Source organism: Cucurbita pepo, chromosome 10 (assembly GCF_057944985.1).
Source record: "Cucurbita pepo subsp. pepo isolate OVF chromosome 10, ASM5794498v1, whole genome shotgun sequence".
Classification (NCBI taxonomy): domain Eukaryota; kingdom Viridiplantae; phylum Streptophyta; class Magnoliopsida; order Cucurbitales; family Cucurbitaceae; genus Cucurbita; species Cucurbita pepo.
In genome coordinates this window covers 961199-981305 of record NC_141807.1, presented here as the reverse complement: position 1 = coordinate 981305, position 20107 = coordinate 961199, and the positions used below count along the sequence as shown (strand labels likewise).

Sequence of the window (20107 nt, the reverse complement as noted above, 5' to 3'; positions counted from 1 at the left end):
TTAATCTTTATTTATTTATTATTTTTTTTTTTTTTTGGTTTGCTTTTGAAAAGTTTTACCCTTTTTCTAGCTTTTCCTTTCCATGCCTTGTTTTCCTAAGCAAAGCATTCATTGGTTCTTTTTTTTTTTTTTTTTTTTTTTTCTTTTCTTATTTCAATAATGATTTTTTCACTGAAACCCATGGACAAAAATAAAAAATTAATCACGTTTTTTAATAATAGCATAATGTAAAATCATATATTGTCTGTTGTCTTTTAATTTTAAATTAATTGTTGGGATTAATCGTTAATTACTATTATTTTTTAATTAGTTAAATCTTAAATGTGTATAAAAAGATGAAAGAAATAGGGAAAATTTGGAGAAATTAATTTTTGAGAAAATAAATAGTAAAAAGGTGGATTTTACAGCGAGTAAAAGAGTAAAAAGAACAATAATAATAAAAAGTGAATAATATATATATATGAGACGGTGGGAATGAAAGTGGAGGGAAGACGAAATGGTTACAGAGTTCTCAAAAGCAAAAATCATCTGTAACTGTAACTCTCTTTCTCTCTCTATCTCTACTTCTCTCTCTTCTCTGCGCCTACAAAATGAGATTTTAGAGTGAACAAAATTGGGGCTTCCAAGGTATTGGAGTGAACAGCATCTGCTTTTCGATCACTCCCTTCGACGCGAATATTTCACTTCCATTTGTTCTTCTCTCTTTTCTCTTCTTCCACCCGGTGTCTCTGCACTTTCTTGCTCCATATTGTTGTGGCAGCTTGAAGCCCTGTTCATAACTAGGGCTTGCGACTTCACCTGCTCCCAACTCTGCTGCCACTTCCCCGGTAATTTTATGTCTGCTCTATGGGTTTTGATCTGATGTGGAATTTGCTTTCTTCGCTTCTTCCAGTTTTTTTTTCTTTTCTTTCGTGTCCATTATTTCTGAAATTTGGTTCCTTCATGCTCATACTCGTGGATCGGCTTGATTTCGATTATTTCTGAAATTGACCACTGCTCGGACTAGTGTTGAATCGAACTTGCTTCAAAAGAATTTTGGGGTTTTGTATTTTTTTCAATGGGTTTGTCTATAATCGATTTTTTTTAATTAGTTCTTCCGGTTAATATCGCTTCTCCTTTGATGAATTTCTGAGCATCAGTATACCTCAGTTGGTTTTTTGCTGCCTCTCTGCTGAAATTAATGGATGATTTTCCACAGATGTTACCTAAAATGCACTTGTTTGGCTGAACCTCGTAGGGTCTTGAAGAAAAGTTAAGAGTTCTGCAATGGGAAAACATTCGAAGACCAGTTGCAAGTCGGCTTCCCACAAGCTATTTAAGGATAAGGCAAAGAACCGGGTCGATGATCTGCAAAACATATTTGTAGATTTGCAGTATGCAAGGAAGGAGAGCCGCACGGTTGATGTGTCAGTTCTTGAGGAACAAGTCCATCAGATGCTTCGTGAGTGGAAATCTGAGCTGAACGAGCCCTCTCCAGCATCCTCTTTGCAACAAGTTAGCGTAGTATATTGAATTCCTTTTCAGTGCTTAAGATGAAGAGAAATATGATAATCTGCATAATTTAAGTATGTGGTATTGATGATGAAAGCTAGCCTAATTGAATTTAAGTGGTGAATCATAAATACTTCAATGAGAAGGCATGCATTTTTGGATAATGATTATTTTAATGTATGTTTGACTTAGGGTGGAAGTTTTGGGTCATTTTCATCGGACATTTGTCGATTGTTACAACTTTGTGAGGAGGATGATGATGCGTCTAGTCCATTAGCTGCTCCTAAGCCTGAACCTAATGAACAAAATTTGCAGGTTGGAGATGCTATGGCACATCAGGAGGTGGGATTTTTTTTTAATGTTCATTTTACGGATAGATTTTACATCGTTTGTGTCTCAGTTTGTCGTTTCCGTTTTTCTTTATTACTGTGGCCCTTGATAGCTGTTGGATGTGATGGAGTATGTTTAAACCAAAGATGAAAGGTCCAATTGTTTAGAACTTTTCATGCTATTTTTGTCTTGATTCCGGCTTTTGCAAAACATAACTGCAAACAGCAATTTTAGATTTGAAAATGAATTATCCAATTGTATTTACTAGGAAAAAATAGTTATTGCCTGTTTTGCAACGTGGCTCTTGGCCACGATCAATTCTTGACGCCCTATTAGATTGGATATGGGAATCATAGCAAAGAAATGAACTTGATATGCATCTAGACCCTTTTTATGCAGTCGCGCCATGCATGTCAACTATGATAGTTGGTGAAATTACAAATTTTGCTTCCAGCACCATGTTTTCCTGACCATCCCTTTCTCTAACACAGATGAACATTGGGATACAAGCATGGAGTTATTGATACATGCCTTTATGGGATTTTCTATCTCTTGCCCCATGACCTGGACTTTGACCATGCAATGTGTTTAAACTCTAAAAGTTGCATGAATATAAATTTTGTTGGGGAAGTTGGTTCCTTCCCTTCTATTTTAATTTTTTGTGCTTTTATTGAAAGAAAGTACGTGTTTGAAAATCTGCTGCCTTTCATGCTTGTTATTATAGGTTCTTAGTATCACTATTAACCTACTTCAGGGATTTAATGTGAATCGTATACACCAAGAACCAAGCTTCCCTCTAGTTGATCAATGCAAGAACTCCCCATCAGGAGTTCATGGTATGGTTATGAATAACATGGAAGGACCTACACATTCGGAGTGTCATCCGTTTGATTTACAGCAAGGCATTGAGCACAACTTTTACACTATCCTTAATGCTAGAGGTTTGTGTGGAGAGGGTGCAATTCCTCATGTTTCTGGCTACTGTCCCAGCATTTGCCCTCCACCTGCTGCTTTTTTAGGCCCAAAATGTGCGCTTTGGGATTGCCCACGACCTGCCCAAGGGATGGATTGGTGTGGGGACTACTGTAGCAGTTTTCATACTGCCTTAGCATTGAATGAAGGCCCTCCTGGAATGGGTCCGGTGTTACGACCTGGTGGCATTGGTCTGAAGGATGGTTTGCTTTTTGCTGCTCTTAGGGCAAAGGCACAAGGGAAAGATGTTGGTATCCCTGAATGTGAGGGAGCTGCCACGGCAAAATCCCCATGGAATGCTCCTGGTAAGTTCTTGCATTGATATGAAATGCACGTACTATAACATAGTTGAAATTGGTTGTATTGAATTGTTAAATATGCTTCGTTGAACTACATTTACCCAACATCTCTTTCTTATATTGCAGAGCTTTTTGATCTGTCAATACTGGAGGGTGAGATGATTAGGGAGTGGCTATTCTTTGATAAGCCTCGTAGAGCATTTGAGAGTGGGAATAGAAAGCAGAGGTCTTTGCCTGATTACAGTGGACGTGGTTGGCATGAATCAAGAAAGCAAGTGATGAATGAGTTTGGAGGACTGAAGAGATCTTATTATATGGATCCTCAGCCACTGAACCACTTTGAGTGGCATCTTTATGAATATGAAATTAATAAGTACGACGCCTGTGCTTTGTATCGATTGGAGCTGAAACTTGTCGATGGGAAAAAAGGTTCCAAGGCAAAGGTAACCAACGATTCAGTTACTGATTTACAGAGGCAAATGGGGAGACTGACTGCTGAATTTCCTGATAATAAACGCCTTGTGAAGGGGAGGACCAGAATTAACACAAAAGTTGGTATTGGAAATGTTTACCCCTCAGCGAATAGAGTCATGCCACCCAATGGAACATATGACTATATGCTTCATGCACAATATGATTACCTGGTGGAGAATTTGAGCGAATATTACCTTACATAGTTATGAAGCTCTGCTGTTGAATGAATTGCAGGCTGATGGTTTCAATCGGAATATGATGGAATCGAGTTTACGGTTTATTCTTCCAGAATTCGGTTTTTCTTTTTGGCCTCGAAGAACATAAATAACTTTTTTTTTCTTTTTTTCTTGTCTCGTGGTATACCATCTGATACTCATGTCATGGTAGCTGCAACAGATACACCCTCATGATGGAGCTTGTAACTTCTGGAAACGGTAAGGCAGGTTGTTTCCCTGATATTTTGGGTTACAATTTGCAACTGGAATATTCTTAGTCACTGTAACTCCGCAGAAGACTAGTAGTGATATACATATTTGTTTCCGCTGGTGATACAAACTCCAATAATGGTTTAGGTCCTCTGGATTTCGAGTAAATGTAATCCGCCTACACTATGTTATGTATGCGGATGATACTAGTTTACATTTTATTTGATGTCAATTGTCAACATACACATCTTGAGTAATCTTTTCAGTCATCTCTCAAGATATTGAAATTTGTATATGGCTCGAAGGTTACAACCTTGTTAACCATTATCAGAAATGTAGATTTAATGCATCATTTCCTGTTGCATCCTTCTCTATTGTCCTGTCTTTGATATTCTTAATGCAAGTGGGCTGAATATTAAAAAATGTTGAAGAACAAGGGAGGGGGGTATTTGTAGGTTTCATTTGCAAATAGGCTAAAATCTATCTTTAGCAGATGTCTCATGCTTCTCTGGACCCAATTGTCTGTCTTACATGAGTTGTGTCACAGTAATACATACAGTTGCTTGTAGCCTCTGTATTTATTAAACAGGAAAACTAATCTGGACAACATTAATACAAAATTTCCTAAGCTATCTGAATGACTATCTATATTGACGACATTGAGGAGATCTGAGCGAAATGCATGCATGGGATGGCAACTTCTTTAGGAGGGGCTGAAAGCCTGTAAGATTATCCAGAAGCGGCATTAGTATCTGAATATCCAAATTTTATGTTGAGAATGGCGTTTCTGCAAATCAATACTGCTGCCTGCGAACTCGGGGTATTGACTAATATGTGGGCCTTGCCAAAGCAAAGTAAGCATCAGTTTTCACCGACATAAGCAACTCTATCACAATCACCTCATTCGGGCGTCTGATCCTTAACCCAGATTCAAAAAGGCCTGCTTGATACACAGAAAGATAAATGCACAAGTTGAGGACAATTTATTAGAGAGAGAATTTACACGCAAGAAGAATTTAGCTTACCCGGGGACAAGTTCCTCCCACCATATAATTGCTTTGCTAAAGGATTTGCAGCCCAATAGTTAACAGCAACCCGACTGGTTGGTTGGAATCCTACAATCTTTCCTTCAGTCGACAAGACCACCTAAGTTTTTACGAGCAGGTGAGCAAGCACAACATATATAACCAATAAGTAAACAAAAGGTACTTAATAGTCAATTTACTCTAGTAAGAGAACTTTTGATATTGAGCATGCCTTATGCAGAGTCTTGGACTTCGAGAAGTATTCTATTTAAGACTAACCAATATTGCAGGCAAAGGTGCTGAAAGCCTTATCAAAGCTTGAAACATCTTCAAACCAAAATTTTGTGGAGCAGTTTCACAAATATTTAAGGAATGGACACTTTATACTTGCCTAAGAGAAAATATAATTTGGCATGTCAAAAAGAAATAAGTTATTATCACAAAAAGACCATTAAGGTTTAAACTTCAGACCAATTAACTTGATGAAAGAAGATAAGGCCTTGTTGCATGTATTTTTTTTAAAAAATTGATCTACGGTTTCTGCAAGCTAGATGGCACTGACTGGAGGAACACAAATAATGGAATCCATTGAGATAGATAATGAGGTAGTTGTGGAAAGGATGAGGAAGGAAAGTGGTAGGATTTTCAAATTTGATCTGGAGAAAGCTTACAACTCCCGTAGAATGAAAGTCCCTTTTATAGAGAGATCTTTCGTTCCAATCAGTTAAACTGAAGATAGAGATGCATTTAGATTTTAGACCCAAGATTGTTGATCCTTCTTAACGGAAAATCTAGATTCATATTTTTTTACCTTGAAGTCTGGAGAAGTTTAAGCCAAGCGGTACACTTTTCCCTCCTTATTAATCCTACTGAGAAACATGCAAAGTAAAATGCTCTATCATATGGCTAGGCGGGTTAAAAAGAAGGCTCTAGGATTGATAAAGATAATGTCCATCACACCTTGCAAATCACACAATTCTATTTTGACAGGATAAGCATGGCTGAAAAACTCAGTCTTGGAAGCTGGCAGAAAGAGAAAACTGGAAAATAGAAGGAATGTGTCCATAAAAGGGGGTTGCAGTTGGCACCATTTTGGAAGAAGAATGTACGATTTGTATAGAACGAGAGATTGTATAGGGTCATGAGATGATTGGAATAGTTGGCTGTCTGATCAGCTTGAACACTAGTTTTGTCCCTTTGATCCAGTGTGGTTTCTGTACTGGTAATTTGACAGAGAAACCTAGCGCTGATGGCAAAGTGATATGAAAAATTCACGGCTAACCTAATGAACTTTGACATAGGATCATTGTGTTTCTGATGGAAAAGAGAGATAAGGGTAGTTTACAGGAGAACTAAAAAGGGGAGGCTGCTACAGTCCTTGACGTAAATATTTTAAATCCCAGGGTATGATATCACGAGACTAGAATATGGTAATAAACCGGCTTTGGAAGGGCGGATGGCAGGTTGAGCAAGCACAGATGCAGAAATTTCTTGCTTTAGCTGTCACAACCTCACAGGGGATTCAGCGAGGCTTGGAAGAGGAAACCAAGTCCTGGAAAATATTATCCCGAAGAAGTTTGAATTTAGTGAAACTTCGTGACTTCCGCAATTTCTTGTAGTTGCTGAATGGATTCGGCCCTACAAATGGTGAAGATAAAAGGAGGTGAACACTTGAATCATTAGGTGAACTCTCTGTGAAGACCCTGTTTTCAAGGGTCGTGGATACCAAAAATCTATGTTAGCTAAATTTCAGCACTATTAATATGGAAAGTTAGAAGGATCAAAATTCAAAAAGGTGAAATATTTCGGTTAATTGGTTTCTCATGAATACCTTAATAGAGCTGAAGTCTGCTGAGTAGAAATGCAGATGAAACCCAAAGTCATCTAGTCTTCTTGTGTTCTTATTTGAAGTAGGAAGTGTGGGAGTTCCTTCTCCTTTGTTTCAATTTCTCTAGGATCCTTAATCTCTCAGCCAAGTTTATATAACTTCAGAGAAAATCTAATTTGACCTTAACGATTCGTTTTTCTGAGGATAAAAAACACCCCGTTGCAGAAATAATATATTTCAAAATTCAGTTTACCACACCGCTTACCAGGAGATGAAAGAAAGTTTTATCGGCATGCTTAAGTTTCACTACTTGCATTTGAGCAGACAATGCTCAGGTCTTTGCACACTTTTTAACAAAACGTGAAACAATGCAATAAACAAATAAAAATTCAGATCACCTGATAACTAGCTATGTCCTGAGCAGAAGATTTCACTCCATCAACATTATCTTGTTCTATCGTACCAGATGGAGTATCTTCACTACCTGTATCAGATTCAACCACCCTCAAGTAATCAGGAGCTTCCCCAATCCACGCACCAACTCTCTTATCTGTGTGTACATCACCATGCCAACCGAAGGCATCTTTTATAATATTTACAACTGAGATGCAGTATTCTTCCAACTGTCAATAAAAGGTTCATATATTAAACTTTACATCTCAATAAAAATATGGATCATGTCAGAAAATGGAAAATAAAGGGGAAGTCTGGTGAATACCTTTTCTGCTTCTATAGCCTGATTTTTCACAGAGCTAACTCCATAAAGTGATGAAACCGGCTGTTCTACATTATACCTCCCAGACACATGAACGCGAGGCAAAAAATATTGACCAACAGCAATAATAGTAACAAAAAAAATTCCACCAGCTAAAGTCTTGGATAGAAACCCCCAGGAGGAATAGTTTCTCTGCAACATGTGGAGCATATACTTCAATAGCAAACAACTTTTGTTCCCAGAAGAAAGAAGAAAACAACTTTCCTTATGGTTTGCAAAGAAACCAATAAACAATCAAATACATACACACAAGTAGGCACAATGCACATACATTTATAATTACATATGTGTGTGTACATACAAGCAGATACCTTTTTGTTTAACAAGTTAGCAGAATGCACGATTGCACCACATTGCAGTTGTTTATCAGGCAGAGAATATACATCTTCATAGAAAATGTCTAATATGTTCGCCAATCCTACCTGCATAACGAATGGTCAGATAGTCTTAGAATAAGAAGTATGAACACTGTTATAAACAGTGTCTGCATGTCTAACGTACCTTAAAGTGTTAGATTGATTCCTATGTAATATATCTTGGATTCAATACGAACATATTGAAGACATGCAACACTAACATGGAAGAATATTTAAATCAAGGAACTGAGATATGCATGAACAAAAGCACAAGAACATGCAGAAACTAAAATAATAATGATAATGTTAAATTTTACTGGATAAAATTTAAAGACGTAGTTCAAAAATATTACATTCTTGAAGTTATATACATTAATATTTAATTTCTCCTGAAATTGAATAGATGTGAATACAAGTTTGTATCCTTAATTCTATACACCACACAAATTATTAAATCTGAGATTGTTAATGTGCAAAATATATAAAGATAATATTTTGTTCAGTACTCGCCATGCCTGAATCTATAAAGATGTACTCTCGTGTCCATATCTTGTGTTTGGATTGATAAGTAAGTAGAGACATAAGAGTGTGTCTAACACATATTTATGATAACATAACTATTGCCCTCGGCGAAAGGTGCACTCCAAGAAGGTAGCTCTTGAACTAGGCTAAATAGTGAAAATACCATCACTGGACACATTAAGATAATACAGAAAGATAACGGCTGAGAAGGAAAGATCAAAATACCATTTGGGAGTGGGTCAAAAGGACTTCCCACCTATTCTCAGCAGATTCTCTCCAGCCTCCAAATTTTAAACCATTGAACTGACGAGCATCAATTTGTAGCCTGTAAGAAGGTACATACTCGCTAGCCCATGCACTGAATTCAGCCCCACCAATTTTTTCTAGTTCAGAGAGTTCAGAAGGCATCCACCAATAGTTCTTCGATTGGAAATTCCTACGTTTCCAGCTCTCCTTATTTGAATTAAACTTTTGTAATAAACTTTTGGCATCAGCTACCTCGTTGTCCAATAACTTGTAGATAATAACTGAAGAATCCTTTGATGCAACAATTGTGGACTTCCGGAACCAATCAAAAAATCTAGTTGAAGTTCCACTTGCTGTACCATTGACAAATTTTCCTTCTGTATTTCGAAGAGCGCACATGCAAACAGCTTCTGCAAGTACAGAGATGGCTCGTTCCTCGGATGAACTGAGAGTGAAAGACATTGGAACCTGCCGATATGAAATGCATAAGAGAACTGAACCTATCAGTATCATGCGAAACCTGCAGCATAGACATGCTACTGTGATGTTTCAATTTTTCAAACAAACAAAAAATCAAAAAACACGAAAAATAGAGGAAAATAAGGCGAAATGACAAACCTCTCTTGGATTTTCAAGATCTTCCATATTCCTTTCAGATCCAGGTATAAAGATAACCAGTTCAAAGCTCCAGAGCTGTTGCAATACTACTTGTCTAAATGTCATAGCAAGTATATTTTTGGACGAGGTACTCAAATTAAAATCTTGAGCGAGAGACTTTTTGAGATTCCTAGCCTTTTCCTTGACTTCTCTGGCAGGTAAAAACTGTTAAAACAGTTAACTTAAGAACGACAAGTACAATCAGAGGTCTAATTTTTATCTAACAAATTGACGATATTATAGAAAGAGGGAGGAACAGATACCATGTGACAGATTATAGTTAAGTTGTTGTGTTATACAACAGGACTCACATTTTCATATATGAGAACATTATACTACAGTCGACATAATTGTAAGCGAACATCGAACAATACTTGAAATGGACATATTAATCATGGAGCTATTAAAGATAGCAAAGAACTAGAGATGGAGAACGCTACCATATCAATCACATACATCAATTACGGAGTTAATTGTTTCGATGGTGGAAATCAAAATAAGTTTTTTTTTTTTTTTTTTAAATGCAAGTAAAAGTGGCGACTCCTGAAACTAACGTGCCAGGTGCAAACGTTCGGGGGCAACGCATTCACGTCAAGACTCGAATTCATTCCAATATATGGAAACTATAGTGATGCCAATGAGTATTCATAGTTGTAATTCGCAGATAGAGCACCAAATTACGCAGCCAGGTTAGCAAATAACACACCAGCCGGGTCGAGACCGTGCTGTGCTCGTCTGAAGTTCCCGGAAATACAGTCTCCACAACCATTGCAGACATACCAGAATCAAGGTGCTCAGAGGCGGCTTCACCGCCGTCAGCCGCAGCTGCCGTAACAGACTGCCGGAAATCGACGCCTCCGACTAGAGTAAGCCGAGACAAATCATTCTCGTACGTCCGAACGCAAGGAAGAATCTTCTCATCGGACTCCAACACAGCTTGAAGAACCTCTTCCTCCGTCGTCGGGATTGGCCTCCTACCAGAGCAAGAGATTGTAGAAAAGCAATGCCTTGAGTTTTTCAGAACAATTTTGGGAGTATGAATTGAGGGCATAGCAGACAGTCGGTGAGTTCTATTGGAATGGAGAGGAGAGCGCTGGATAAAAGACGAACTCAACGCCATTGGCGACATGGCCATGTCTGAGCGAGTGCTAGGGCTTTCGCTTTACAGTTCTAAATATGGTCTCGCTGCTGGAGAAGCGATGTTCCATGTCCAGATTTTTTTCCCTCCCAAATTCTTTTTTCGAGGGTTATTTCTCCATATATACCCTCCCCAAAATACCGTAACAACTGCACCAAATATCAACTATACCGTTTATATTTAATATGATTATATATTTATTATTATTATTACTTCCCCGTATGTCTCATCTTAAAACGTATGGTTTCCACACTCTTATAAAAAATGTTTCCACGCTCTTATAAGTAATATTTCAACCGACGTGTAATCTTACAGTCCACTCCTTTGATGCCCTAGCGTTCATTCTCGAGTTTTCACACTCTTACAAAAAATGCTTCAAGCGATGTGAGATCTTACAATCCACCCTTTTGGGGTCCAGCGTCTTCACTGGCACGTCGTTCAGTATCTAGTTCTTATACAATTTGTAACAACTCGAGCTCACCGCTAACGGATATTGTCTGCTTTGATTAATTACTTTTATTTATTTATAATGGTAAATGTATTATTAATATGGAGGGTGAAGATATAAAGGAAAGGATAAGCAGGTGATTATTGGGTGGCGGTTCGGGTAGGGTTTGGGAATCCGGTTGGCGATTTGCACCGCAGAGAGATGTAAACGGGACGGGAACAAATAAGCCAACACAACTATAAATTCACTTCTCGGCGGAAAGGCGGAGAAGTCACTAACTTCGTCTTCCACAACTAAAACTAAGAGGGGACTTCTATTCTACGTCGATTCTGCTTCTCTTCTGCTTCTTCGTCCGTTTCTACCTTCTCCCTGCTGCTTTTCGTTGACGATGGGAAGAGGAAAGTACAAGAGCAAGCCCACCGGTCGGCGCCAATTCTCTACCCCTGAAGACATGCGTAAGCAATATTTATCTCTCGTTTCTTTTTAACCACCTTCGGTCGATTATCGAGAAAGTCAAGATCACGAGATCTTTTTCTGCGACTGCTATCGTCTTATTGCCTAATGTGTTGATTTTATATATTTGAGGTGATAAATTCGAGTTGTTTTGTTAGGATATGAGATGGTAGTGGACATGGAGAGTCCAGTAGTTGGAATGATGCTGGATATATTAGTGATTTTAGCTGTTTTATATGTTACTTCTTTATATTTTAGATCAGTTTCGCCGACTATGAGGAGGTGTTTGGTGGTGAGATCTAGGCTTAGTTGATTGTGGAAATTGTTTCACTTTTTGATGTGGATGCTGAAATGATTGTAACCTAAATGAAGCGTCGTGGTTATTGTGCGTGGTGAACGCGTTTTGCTTTGGAATTGCTTCTTAAAACTAGTAAAAGTTGGTAGAGATGGATGGTGTCGAAGAATTAATCTTTTAAAGCAAAACCCAAAACTTGATCACAACGCATTATGTAAATACGCTTGTGATTAGAGTTCTTCCGTTCTTATGATTCACCATTAGAAGAACTGCCATACTAACTAAAGATTTCATTGTTGAGAAAGTTTAAGATGGCTGAAAATTGCACTGCTAACTTCAGTTTCTAAATTAATTGTAGTTGCCGGAACCTCCACGCGTCCACGCACGTTCAAACAGGTTCTCTCTCTCTCTCTCTCTCTCTCTCTCTGTATCTTAAGACACGCACACACTTAGTTCCCTCTACCAACAACATATAATTACAATGCCCGGTAGTTGGGTTTGTCAATTGGGTATGGATAATACTCTGATGTGTTGCAACTTTTCCTTCTGCTTCTGCTTCTTCAACTGCATGGTCTTGTTCTTTCTATTTACTTATTTTTCTGCACATGATGTATTTAATTTATTATTATAGGTAGAAGCTGAACACAAGGAGGAGGAAGAATCTGAGGAAGGATCCGAACAAGAATCGGGAGGTGAAACTGATGATGAGGATAAACCTAGAGTTTGTATTCAGTCACATTTTTTTTCTTTAATCTACAAGTCTGATTGTCTACATATTTTGTTGTTTGTTTGAGCTGAGCGAGACTAAGTCACTTAATATGTTGTTAAATTCTGCCAGAGGAAAGGCACTCAAGGTATTATTGAGATTGAAAATCCTAACTTGGTGAAGCCAAAAACCTTGAAAGCTAGAGATATTGATGTAAGTTAAATAATCATCCTTACGGAAGGTTTTGCAATTTGAACATTGTTATACAGTGGAGGAGTAATTTCACTTCATTTTGCAGATTGGGAAAACAACTGAACTTTCAAGGCGTGAAAGGTTGTTACAAAGCTCTATTTTCTTTGTTTTAACGAATATTTAGCATTTACTTAATTTTTATGATTATTATTCTGGAAACGCAGTATATAGATTTAGGTATGCACACAGTTTATAGTTTTTTTTCTTTTCTTTAATTCTTTTTCCAGAGAGGAGATAGAGAAACAAAAGGCTCATGAGCGATACATGAGGCTTCAAGAACAAGGGAAAACTGAACAAGCTAGGAAAGATTTAGGTAATCCTCTTTCGATGATCAATTCTCTGGTTTAAGTGTGTGTTCTATGCTCTGAGGATGAAACCTTTCTATTATCGATGTGTCATCCAAGATTCGTATGTGCATTTTCTTTTCATTCTTTTCCTGAGTTAAAAGAGAAAAACATATGGGAATGCTCAGAATGATCACCTGCTGTTGCACTTGCTTTGTATTCACGTCTTGCACATTCACATCTTTTAAATTTGGTTCAAAATGCACTTTGTTCGATAACATCATGGGGAGCCAATGCTCTGTCCTGAACAACTTTTGTCATGTGTACTAATGGTAGCTGCTGAAGGGTGTGAAAAAAAATTGAAGGCATTACTTTCATTGCACTGTCTTAGAACTCAACAATACAGTTATACAGCCTATAGAACAGATTCTGTTCAAATAAGGTCATAATTGGTTTGTCTGATATTGAAATTTTATTTCATCATATGCTGTGCAGAACGTTTGTCTCTTATTCGTCAACAAAGGGCAGAAGCTGCTAAAAAAAGAGAAGAAGAAAAGGCTGGTAATATATACAACAGAACACTATCACTATATAGTTCTTATAGTAACATTTTCCTTGTAACATTGAAACTGATATCCACTTTCTCCCCCTCACTTTCAGCCAAAGAACAGAAGAAAGCAGAAGCTCGCAAATGAGCTCCGGGACCCTCCGAGTTCTTTTCTCTGGGACGAAAGATATGTAATCTCTACAATTTTACTTTCTAGTTTGCCTAGACTAATATTGTCAGCAACCAAGTAATGTTCTCTTCTTTGGCACAGAAGTGACCATAGTATTAAGCCGTTTTACATTTATAATTTACGCAAGTATACTTCTGATATCTCTACGGCATAAGAGGTTTGATTCAATATGACTTTAATATTAGGTTATAACCTTTATTCTCTACGCCTTTATACCTTATCAATTTAGAATATGTTTCCATTTTCTTCTTTAAATATTGGCCTAGAATACTGCTGAGAATTATTAGATTCAACATTGGATGGCTGAATTTATAGAATCAGCGTATCAGGAATAAATGTAGTCTATATTTCTGGGAGGATATATATATATATATATATATATATATATATATATATATATATATATATATATATATATATATATATATATATATGTATGTATGTATGTATGTATGTATGTATGTATGTATGTATATATTGCTGGGCACTATTTTTTATGCCTCCTGGTTCTTCACGCGATAAGGAAGGTGAAAAAAACAGAAGAAAAGTAAACTTGGACTACATCACTAGGATGCAAATCTCGAATGTGGTGTTTATTTTGTGGAAGGATCCCTTCCCATATTGGAGAAATGGGGATGTTTTAATGGCATGGTAATTTCTTTACCTTACTTTTTCTTCTCAAAACAACTCTTGTTTTCTTGTTTTTTCTTTACGAGAAAAATTAATTGATCCATCTTAATTTTATGCTAATGAAACTTTGAATATTAAATATTCTAGATTTCACAGATTATCAATTAAATAGGTTAAAATTTTCTAGGTAACAATATCATAGTAAATATTAAATATTATCATCATAAGAAATAGTTAATTTTCTTTTCGCTAAAAACCCATTTTGTGTTTATCATATCACCCTTAGTTGGATTAATTCAATATTAATCGAATACTTAATATTGCTTACAAAATTATCTCCAATTAAATTAGATATTAGCTTGTTAAGAAAAATTCACTACTGACCTACATATAAAGAAAATCAAATATTCTAAAATTGAAATATTTAGTATATGTTTTTTTTTAAGATAAAATATAGTTTTGTTATATTTATTCTTTTTTTTTTAAAGTTAAATATCATATTAAAAACAAAATCAAACATTTCGTAAAGCTTCATCTACATTCGATGTCCTGATTAAATATCAAATTTGAAAAGAAACTAAACAATAACTATAAAACTAATAAATAATATTCATAAGTGGTTACCTGATTCCCCTAACCAGTAGAAGATTCTAATGCTAATATAATGTCAACGTATTTGAAAATAATTTCATAAAAAATTGAAAATCCATTTTTAAAAAATCTAATATTTACATCTGACCAAATTAAAATAAGTTGATAAATCATAACATATGAATTAGAAAAAAAAAAAAAAAAAAAAAAAACATTAATAATGTGAATAATTGGGTAACTCTTTGGGAGCTCTCTAATCCAAACTTGAATATCACGTGTAATGCACGTGGTAAAAGAGTATATAAAATAATCAAAAGGGTAGAATAGAAATGTCCCTCCGGGTGAGAAGTGCAGATTTTTGTTGGTAAAATTGGTGGCCTTCACCATCACAGATGAATACATTTGTAAGTCACTCCAAGTTCAAGTTGTTTCCTACTCATGACTTGAGACAACCCACTCTGGAACTTGCAGCAAAAAGGGTTCCAAATTTGCAGCAAAAATGTGGCAGAAAATGGAAGAACAATCCAATCAGCTCGACTGTTCTACTGCCAAAATCCCAAACAATCCTCATCTGTCGCCTTTGATGATGATGAGGAAGAAGAAGATCAAACCTGATGGTTCATTCAATATTCCTAAAAGGCAGGGCTACTTCTGTATGATTTATTGGTTGGTATTACTTCTTGTCCCACTTATTTAAATTCAATATCTTGTATGGTGGGATAATGATTGTTCGACTTTTGTTCTAGCCTCGCGAACAAGTCAGTCGTGTGAAAAATTGAATTTTACAGACAATCTTAACATATAATGAGCCTTGAGTCATGTTTGACATAAATGTTTTAGAAAACGTGAACGAGAAAATGCGTTGGAAACAGCTTGAAAGAAATCAATGTTATGAATTAAAAACGAATTAGCAACAACCACAACTTTGATAGCAAATCCCCTATAGTATAGTTTCGAGCATTTTAGTCATGACAAGTGTAGACATGATTTCGGTGAGCTGTCACACACCCTTGTATTGATATGACATGAATAATAAAAACCTAACTACACATGACGATAAGTAAAAGAGGTTTGGAACGAGCACACAACCATGAACAAGACGTCCTAGCCAAGTATAACCGGAACATTTGACAAGCAGCCACAAAGAACACGCATTGGACAAGCATGACCATGACATGAAGCAGTCTTGCTTACCAAAAATTCTTTACATTCAAGGGAAAGGAAAAATTCTCGCATATAAATTTGAATTGCCATTGGCTCAATCTATCCACCTCAAAAAAGTTAATAATATTCCTCGATAGAGCCGTTAGATTCTATTTCTCGAGATTATAAAGTCTATTAAATACTATAAGGAAGATCCAAAAAAAACCAAGAGATGTGGGTAAGTATTTTACCATAGGCGGACCGCTGAGCCAATTCTAGCTCGAAGACAAACTAGAATAATATCCGATCTTGTTTCTAAACGGTTTTCTTCCGAAAAGTATCATCAAAGAGTTGAGTTTGTTTATCCCTCTCTTTCACCATGAAAGAAGCTGAACTATTACTATGAAAAAGGATTACACTCTTAAACACAATGATTAAAGTCTATATTGATATCAGCAATCAATTTCATTGCAATAAGGAAAAACCAAAACCAAATTTGAATCAATTTAAAACCAAAACAAGGATTACAAAGCAATAAAACTTGCTGAATTTGATTAAAAAAGGGATAATAATTAAGCACTGCCTTAACTAGCCCAAGGTAGTGGTTTTAATTTAAAGTGGGTGCAAACCAAAAAAGTAACTGAAGTGCAAAGCCAGTACCTTTTTGACTCAACAAATTTGGCAACTTGAACTGAAATTAGGGTTTCATTTCAAGAACAAGAAACAAGCAAAAAAAAAAAAAAAAAAAAAAACCCTAAAAACCTGGTAGCGTTTGAACCAAATGATATCATCTAATTTGGCTGTGCATCCCAGCCCAAGTTCATTTTTTTTGAATCGGATGAACACTGACGGCATGCTTAACACATGCAAGTTAAACGGGAGGTGGTGTTTCCGCACACATAGAAAACTTGGATATAAACGGGTCGATACAAACTAGGTTGCATCATGGATTTATAAATAAAGGTCGGTCAGAAACAGTAAAATTTAAACCCTAACAAAGCAAAGAAGCACATGCAGCAGCTAACATTATTCCCAGTACTTCTTCTTCTTGTTCTTCTTATATCTGCAAATGCAAAGTGAATATCATAAACCAAAGAAATGAGTAATAAAAGTAAAGAGGAGGTGATAGAAGCAAAGGGCCAACCAGATAATAGTAAGCGCCATGTTGGAGTGAGTGGAGAGTGAGGCCCCAGTCATTGGTCAGGACAGGCTGACCGGTGGAGTGAATCAGAACGGCATCATCACCAAAAGCCTCACGAACATTAAACGGCCCACAACCAACCTCGAACGCTACACCATTGATGAACACCGTTGATTTTCCTCCTACTCCATAAACTTCACCTACACCTGCAAACACACAATCATTCCTGCTCAAACCCCCATGCATACGTCCATCTAACGCTACATTCTTCAAATCATAACCTAAATCATACTCATATCTCTCAAAAATTTCAACTTATTTACCTTTTTAACATCCTTTGTTTATTTACTCTCAAACCCATTTCACAAAATCCTTCCTTTTATGAAATAAATGATTTTTTTTTTTTTTTTTTTTTTTTTTTTACCTTGAGGAATTGCGGTGGAAATTGTTGTTTGGGGAAGGCTTTGATCCGTAGAGATATTCAAATAAGGATGATAATTCATGAACTGTGGCTGTGGCTGTGGCTGTGACTTCATCAAATCTTTCTTAAATGGATCAGACTCACTCAGCAACAGGTTTGTGCAAGACTCGAACCCATGGTCAGGAACGTGTTGCACTACACTACAAAGCTCAGAAAAGCAAAACCCTTGACCCAAATTAGAGATTACACCGCCGCCGTCGCCGGTTTGTGGCATTGGGAAGAAGAAGGATTCAGGCAAGAGCTCGTTGGTGGGTTGTTGAAGGTAGCTCTGAGACACCGAATTGGAGGTGAAACTTTTCATGGGTGATATTTTGGGAGAGGATTTGTCGGAGGAAGAAGAGGAAGAACAAGTGGCGGCGGGGTTGGTGGGGTTGGTGGGGTTGGCGGCGGTGGGAGAAAGAGTAGTTGTTTTTGTTGTTGTTGTTGTAGGAGCGGCGGCGGCGGCGGTGGTGGTGGTGGTTGGGGAATTATGATTGGATTTGGAGTTATGGAGATGGCGGAGTTTGTTTTTGCTTCTTGATTTTCTGTTTTGAAACCAATAAAAAACATTGGCATCACCCACTTGGCCATATTCTTGTAACTGACCTCGAATTTTTCTAATTTCATCTCTTGGAGGATTCACCATCCCTGAATTGAAAATCGCTTCAAGAATCCTAATTTGTTCAGGCTTTGGATTCCATCTTGGCTTTGGGTCTGGACTTTTCTCTTCATATCCACCAACAACTGTAAAAACAAACACAAAAATTGATCAAAACATAATAACAACTAAAAAAAAAAAAACACAGAGACAGACAGACAGACAGAAATTGAAGAAGAACCTGTGTTGTAAGGGGCAGATCTGAGGCAGTTGATGTCATGTTGCCATTGGTGATGGGAATTGCAGGGCTTGGACTTGAACATGCTTGGCCAGTGACTGTTTGATGAAGCCATGACGATATCTGTCTCTGAATACCCTGTTCTTGAATTTTATAGGGCTATTCAAAGATTCAATTTTTATGAAACCCCACAAGAGGAATGGGTTTTTGAAGAAAGTTGGTGAGGGAAGATGAAAAGGAATGGATGTTGGGGGCTGAATTAGAATCTTTTGCTCAGCATACACACCCCTTTTTTTTTTTTTTTTTTTTTTTTTTTCTAAAGAGACTATTGTAATGCAAGGGTTGTTGCAAAACATAAATAAGGGTTTTTTTTTTTTTTTTTTTTTTTTCAAAGTCAATAGGAATATGAAATGGAGGCTTAATTTTGATTGGAAAATGGTGATGGGGTATAATAATTGCAAGCTTTACTTATATTGGCCAAAATAAGGTGAGTTTTGGATTGACTCGAGGGATTATTATTTATTGTCCCCTTTTTATCTTTTTAATCAACTCTTCCCTCACATATATAATACTTACCATTTTTACACCACAAAAAAACCCAACCCCAAAATTTCAAACTCAAATCATCCGTTCTTGCTCCTAAATTCATGATATTTCTCTTAATCAGTCGACGTGGGACTATTCTACTCAATAATCCTTGACGTGGGTTGTCCTTTAGAAGATGTAGACTCGATCCTAACTCATCAACTTTTAATGAAGTGTAATAATAAGTAGAAAAATGCATTGTATGGGGTTTGGTTTTATTAGATTGGTGGAAGAGGAGGAGTAGGGGAAGTAAAGATCGTACCTTTAAGTGAAAGTGACTTTTCACTATCAAAGCTTGCACGCAACACACACAGTGGCGGTGGCAGATAGCAGAGACAATATTAATAGACAGAGAGAGAGGCAAAGAGACAAAATAAAAGAAGCAAGGTTAGGTTATGGGGTATGGCTGCTCAAGGATTTAGTTTCTCATTTGTACCCCTACTCCCATAATGGAATATTTTCGACCACATTCTTATTCTTATGCAGATATTGTCTTAATTGAGCTTTTCCTTTCGGGTTTTCCCTCAAAATTTTTAAAACTCGTCTGCTAACCGATGTGAGATCTCACAATTCACCCATTCAAGCCCAGACGAGATTTTTAAAACATGCTTACTTTGGAGAGGTTTTTCACACTTTTGAAAAAATGTTTCGTTCTTCTCCTCAATTGATGATGTACATTTCATTAATCCGTGTCTCCAAACCCTAATCTCCACATGTGTGAGTGTTGAGAAAGTGTGGTATTTCCAACTCCCCATGCAAATACCAGTTGGAAAATGAAGTTCATGTCGGCGCAATTCCGACATGCTAACCTCATCAATCATCATCCCGCCGGTGGGAGCCATCTCTTCATTACTTCTATAAATTCTTTCAATCTTGTTTTTAATATTCTCATCCCATTCAAAAATCTTCATGGATTATTTGTAGTTTAAACCCCACAATTGATGTAGAATTTGACGTTAAAAGCATAAAAGTAATGAACATTAGACATAAAATCAAATTGTTGTTGAG

General features: G+C 36.8%; 4 protein-coding genes across 5 annotated transcripts; 2 read left to right on the top strand and 2 right to left on the bottom strand.

Moving 5' to 3' along the window:
* Nucleotides 1-473: 473 nt before the first annotated feature.
* LOC111803247 (transcription factor VOZ1-like) lies at nt 474-4365 on the top strand. Of its 2 annotated transcripts, none has more exons than XM_023687570.2 (5): nt 474-827; nt 1238-1494; nt 1684-1833; nt 2576-3098; nt 3219-4365. In XM_023687570.2, the coding sequence occupies exons 2-5, from the start codon at nt 1267-1269 to the stop codon at nt 3767-3769; spliced, it is 1452 nt and encodes a 483-aa protein (XP_023543338.1). In that variant the 5' UTR covers nt 474-827; nt 1238-1266; the 3' UTR covers nt 3770-4365. The 2 variants fall into 2 exon arrangements, with proteins under 2 accessions (XP_023543338.1, XP_086983587.1); XM_087127461.1 differs by having other exon boundaries at nt 1199-1494.
* Nucleotides 4366-4429: 64 nt separating this feature from the next.
* LOC111803246 (deneddylase) lies at nt 4430-10653 on the bottom strand. The gene is made up of 8 exons (XM_023687569.2): nt 10107-10653; nt 9362-9565; nt 8723-9211; nt 7931-8041; nt 7563-7751; nt 7243-7467; nt 5017-5137; nt 4430-4931 (listed from the first exon to the last, which is right to left on the bottom strand). Exons 1-8 carry the CDS (start codon nt 10533-10535, stop codon nt 4819-4821), a joined length of 1881 nt encoding a protein of 626 aa, XP_023543337.2. The 5' UTR covers nt 10536-10653; the 3' UTR covers nt 4430-4818.
* A 495-nt stretch (nt 10654-11148) lies between these two features.
* LOC111803083 (uncharacterized) lies at nt 11149-13918 on the top strand. The gene is made up of 8 exons (XM_023687353.2): nt 11149-11441; nt 12093-12130; nt 12366-12455; nt 12573-12653; nt 12739-12773; nt 12920-13005; nt 13472-13537; nt 13637-13918. Exons 1-8 carry the CDS (start codon nt 11375-11377, stop codon nt 13669-13671), a joined length of 498 nt encoding a protein of 165 aa, XP_023543121.2. The 5' UTR covers nt 11149-11374; the 3' UTR covers nt 13672-13918.
* Nucleotides 13919-16855: 2937 nt separating this feature from the next.
* Nucleotides 16856-18830, bottom strand: LOC111803909 (WUSCHEL-related homeobox 9). Its single transcript, XM_023688523.2, has 4 exons — nt 18518-18830; nt 17643-18422; nt 17222-17424; nt 16856-17140 (listed from the first exon to the last, which is right to left on the bottom strand). The coding sequence occupies exons 1-4, from the start codon at nt 18627-18629 to the stop codon at nt 17135-17137; spliced, it is 1101 nt and encodes a 366-aa protein (XP_023544291.2). The 5' UTR covers nt 18630-18830; the 3' UTR covers nt 16856-17134.
* Nucleotides 18831-20107: the final 1277 nt, after the last annotated feature.